The 5366-nt window shown below is 41.8% G+C and overlaps 1 protein-coding gene across 1 annotated transcript in view; it reads right to left on the bottom strand.

Moving 5' to 3' along the window:
* Positions 1–5366, bottom strand: part of FZD9 (frizzled class receptor 9) — a 145554-nt gene that overhangs the window by 1918 nt on the left and 138270 nt on the right. The window contains exon 5 of the mRNA XM_006859837.1: positions 21–152. Within this exon, the coding sequence (XP_006859899.1) occupies positions 21–152 (132 nt within the window). The remainder of the gene's footprint in view (positions 1–20; positions 153–5366) is intronic.

The following is a 5366-nucleotide window of genomic DNA, read 5'->3' as shown; positions in this document are numbered from 1 at the left end:
GCCATTGCCGTGACGCCCACGTGTGTCCAGGAGCTCGGGGCAGCCGCCGGGAGAGAGGACGTGCCGCGCACGCAGAGCCACCAACGCCGCTGCCACTCGAGCGGTCGCCGAGCCAGAGCGGGCGCCGTCTCCCGGGGCCTCGGCTACCAGCCCTGGGGGCGGGGCGCCGGAGGACACGCCCCGGGGCGGGGTCTCTGCGTGCTGGACTCGCCCCTAGCCTAAGCTTAAAGGCGCGCGACCAGCGGCTACGCTTGAGCACCCACTGTCTGGCAGTTCGATGGGCTAGGAATAAGTGTGCCCTGGGCTGCTCATTTTCCATTTGCATTCTGTTCTTCGTGCCTAACCTGTCCCTCCCGCAGAAGACCTGCGGGAAGGTCCCTTGCTAGTCCCCTGTCACAGATCCTGGGTGGCCTCTTTTTAATCAAGGAAGGTAAGTTTTCTAAGGCCTCCGCGCGTAGGAAGCCTAGGTCTTGTTCAAATCCAGCCTCTGCATCTTCACTAGTTGTAGAGGGGTCGTCAAAAAGTTCGTGTGAAAATGGAATTAAATGATTGTTGTTGTTTGGTACGGTTGAGTTGGTTCCTACTCATAGCGACCCTGTTGTTGTTGTTAAGTGCCGTCGAGTCAGTTCTGACCCATAGCGACCCTGTACAGGGTTTCCAAGGGTGTAAATCTTTACGGGAGTAGAAAGCCTCATCTTTCTCCCGTGGAGCAGCTGGTAGTTTCGAACCGCTGACCTTAAGGTTCGCAGCCCGATTCGTAACCACTACGCTACCAGAGCTCCTTCATAGCGACCCTAGGAACATAGAATGAAATATTTGCTCCATCCTGCGCCATCCTCACAATTGTTACCAAGTTTGAACCTCTTGTCTTGCCATCGTGTCAATCCATCTTTTTTTCACTGACCCTCCATTTTGTTGTAGTTGTTAAGTGCCACTGAGTCAGTTTTGACTCATAGTGACCCTGTATAGGATTTCAAGGAGCGACTGGTGGGCTTGAACCGCCAGCCTTATGGTTAGCAATCCAGTGCTTATCCCACTACGCCACACCAGGATTCCAGGACTCCAGAATGAATGGTGGTGGTGGTTGTGTGCTGTTGAGTTGGTTTGGATTCATAACGACCCTGTATAGGATTTCCGAGGTTGTAAATCTTTACAAGCAGAACAGTTTATCTTTCTCTGCAGCAAGTGGTAAATTTGAGCTGCTGACCTTGCAGTTGGCAGCCCAGTTCATAATCCACTACAGGTCTCCTACCCTTCAATAAACTAAGCTTAATGTCCTCTGAACTTACTCCACTTAACAACTGTCCTGCTCCTGGAGCTGGTCCCCCCTGATAACATATCCAAAGTAGGAGAGACAAAGTGTCATCTTGACTTATAAGGAGCATTCTAGCTACACTTCCTCCAAGACAGATATGTGTTTTCTTCTGGCAGTTAATTGTATTTTAAATATTCTCTTCCAATACTATAACTCAAATGAATCAATTCTTCTATGGTCTTCCTTATTCATTGTCCAACTTTCACATGCATATGAGGCTATGGAAAATACTATGGGTCAGGCCCGTGCTTTAGTATTCAAACTGGTATGTTTGCTCTTGAACACTTTAAAGAAGTCTTTTGCAGTAGATTTGCCTAATGCAATAGGCTTTCTGCTCCTGGCATTTAAACAACAACAACACGTTGTTTGATTTCTTAACTGCTGCTTCCATGACTGTTGATTGTGAATCCAAGCAAAATGAAATCCTTGACAATTTCAGTATTTTCTCCATTTATGATGATGTTATTGACTGATCCAGTTGTGAGGATGTTTGGTCTTTGATCTTCATCAGTAAGTACTTTAAGTCCTCTTCTCTTCCAGCAAACAAAGTTGTATCATCTGCATATTGCAGGTTGTTAATCATTCATCCTTCAATATGATTCTCCATCTAATCTAGTTTCTCAGATTATCTGCTCAGCATACAGATTGAGTAAGTATGGTGAAAGGATACAACCCTGGCACATATCTTTCCTGATTTTAAAGCATTCAGTGCCCCCTTGTTTGGTTCTAATAACTACCTCTTGGTCTATGTACAGATTCCTCATGAGTACAACTGAATGTTCTGGAATACCTATTTTTCACTGTGTTATCCATAGTTTGTCATGATCCACATAACTGAAAGCCTTTGCATAGTCAATAAAGCACAAATAAACATCTTTCTGGAATTCTCTGCTTTCAACCAATATTCATCTGACATCAGCAGTGGTAATCCTAGTTCCGTGTCCTTTTCTGAATCTGGCCTGAGTTTCTGGAAGTTCCTGTTGATGTACTGTTGCAAACATTTTTGAATTATTTTAAACAAAATTATACTTGCATGTGATAGTAATGATACTGTTTGATGATTTCTACATTCGATTGAGTCACCTCTCTTTGGAATGGGCACACATATGGATGCCATCCAATTGGTTGGCCAGGTAGCTGTCTTCAAATATCTTGACATAGAAGAGTGAGTGCCTCCGGTTGAAAGATTTCAGTTTGTGTTCCATCAATTCCTGGAGCCCTGTTTTCCACTAGTGTTTTCTTTGCAGCCAGGAATTCTTCCTTCAGAACCATTGGCTCTTTTTTTTAAAACCACAGATTTTTTTTTTAAAGCTTTTATTGTGCATTGAGTGATAGTTTACATGGGAGAACATCAGTTTTGCACTCATCCTATCATATGTCATATCATTGCAATGATTCCAATCCCCTCCATGCATCACCATTCAACAGTATTTGCTTCTATTCCCTTTGGGGTTTTTTTGGGGGGGTTTGTTTTTGATGTACACAAAAACACTCAGGAATATACAATCATTTAAATAACTCAAGGACACATTCTACAAACCTACCTACTGGCCACCAGCACACAGTCTTTCTCTTTCATCAGTCTAGTGTCCTTAGCTGCTCCCTTTCTCCATGTCATCATCTCTGCCTCCATCTCTGGTGTCGCTGCTTCTCTGGATAGGGTCCCACATTCCGCTCATGCTCTTCTCCCTTGATGGTCCTAGGGTCCTTTGTTCCTGGATTGTAAGAGATTAACTACTCCCTGCTTTTTGTTACAAAACTTCTACCTTTACAGTTGTTACAGTCGCAATTAGTCATGATAATAATTATTCACTATTGAATCGTTAGAATCTTATCCCCATCTCCTTTCACCAGACCCATCTAGACAGGATGAAAACTATTCAGTGGGGATTCTCCCTTCCTCCGCACACTCTGAAACTAAACTCCCTCTTGAAAACTTGTAAGCCAGTCACTTCGTGCCTTTATAGCCCCCCATTTTAGGCAGCCAATGTCTAAGTTGCCTATCCCTATCTACCCTGTGTACAGGGGGGGTAGGATGAAGACTTCTTCCCTCTCAGTTGGTATTCTGAGCTACTACATCCATAAGTATGCAATTCAAACTGACCTTGCGGTCCAGTGCTTACCTTACAGTGAATCCTTCAGTATTACAAGTTGAAGCTTGAATTTTTTCTTCAGTCCTTTCAGCTTGAGAAATGCTGAATGTGTTCTTCTCTTTTGGGTTTCTAACTCTAGGTCATTGCACATTTCATTTTAGTACTTAATTTTGTCTTCTTGAGCTGCCCTTTGAAAGTTTTCTTTTCAACTCTTGTACTTACTTCCTCCTTTCTTTCATTTGCTTTAGCTGGAGAGCAAGTTTCAGAGTCTCTTCTGACATCCATTTTGGTCTTTTCTTTCTTTCCAATCCTTTTAATGACCATTTGCTTTCTTCCTGCGTGATGTTCTTGATGTCATCCCACAACTCTTCTGGTCTTCAGTCATTAGTGTCTAATGCATCAAATATGTTCTTGAGATAGTCTCTAAACTCAGGTGGGATATATTGAAGGTCTTATTTTGGCTCTTATGGACTTGTTTTAATTTTCTTCAACTTCAGCTTGAATTTGCATATAAGCAACTGTTCCTCAGTCTTTCCCTGGCCTGGTTTTGGCTGATGATATTGAGCTGTGTTAAAAGACATCATGCACTGTCTCTTTCCACAGATGTAGTCATTTTGATTTCTGTGTATTCCATCTGGTGAGATCCAGGTATGTAGTTGCCTTTTATGTTGTTTACAAGAGGTATTTGCAATAAAGAAGTCATTGGTCTTGCAAAATTGTATCATGTGATCTCCAGCATCATTTCTGTCACCAAGGCCATATATGCCAACTACTGATTCTTCCTCTTTATTTCCAATTTCCACATTCCAATCACCAGTAATTATCAATGCATCTTGATTGCATGTTTGATCAGTTTCAGACTAAAGAAGTTGGTAGAATTCTTCAATTTCATCATCATTGACTTTAGTAGTTAGTGTGTAAACTTGGATAATAGTGGTATTAACTGGTCTTCCTTGTAAGCACATGAATATTATCCTGTCACAGACAGCACTATACTTCAATATAGTTCTTGAAATGTTCTTTTATATTTGTTTAATTGTTTTTAATAGCATTTAGTCATATCATTTACAGTGGCATCTGTTTATAAAAGACTGATGGGTTATTTAGTCTTATCTTGGGTTTTTTGCTTTTGTTTTTCAATTGAGATTAGGGGAACTAGTTATGGGTTCACAAAGAATATTTCAGGATGATATATTTGACTATAAATTCAAAAGGTTCACAGACATTAATCTATAAACAGCAAATATGAGTGTGACTTGAAGCCAGTTGGTTCACACTGTTCAAAAGCACCCTCACTTCTTTAAAGTGAATTAGTATACGTGATTTTTGACAGTCCATTGAGGACATGATCTGCTCACATCCACATGCAAGGGCAGACAGTGAGTTTCTGTGAGCAGAGTCTGATTCAGTCAGCTGCATTACCAAGGAGTTCCGGTCACAAGCAGCACTGACATGTCCTCATGTATCAGATGATACAGTGTCCAGCGCTCTCGGATACCTTGATGCTTTTGCTTGCATATACCTTTCTCTTAAAAAGCAAAAAATATTAAAGTTCATCAAAATTCTGAAATGTTAGTAGCTTTGCCATCGGAAATTACAAGTCACTTTCATTACCACTATTTCTTTCATTCTGAGTCAAGGCGAGGTAAAACTGGAAGAATAAGATTCTCAAATGCAGAGTCCTGAGTTCTGAAGTATCCAGATGAATGTTCATGAGCATGCTGCCAAGCTGCCGGCTGCTGGGCTACAATGTGCTGCTGTTCAGCATGATCCCGGAAATCGTTAAGAGAGTGCCTGGAGAGCGCAATGCCTTGTTGAAGATTGGTTCTGCATGAGTAATTTTCTTTTTTCTTTGTCCAGGTCAGCCAAGATTGCACCTCCATTTTTTTTTTTTTTTTTTAAGGTTTTTATTTTGGATTGAGTGAAAGTTTACAGGGCACATCATCAGCTTCACATTC

This window comes from Chrysochloris asiatica, unplaced genomic scaffold, assembly GCF_000296735.1.
Source record: "Chrysochloris asiatica unplaced genomic scaffold, ChrAsi1.0 scaffold00034, whole genome shotgun sequence".
Classification (NCBI taxonomy): Eukaryota; Metazoa; Chordata; class Mammalia; order Afrosoricida; family Chrysochloridae; genus Chrysochloris; species Chrysochloris asiatica.
Note: the sequence above shows the minus strand (reverse complement) of the source record. Positions and strands in the feature narration are given on the sequence as shown.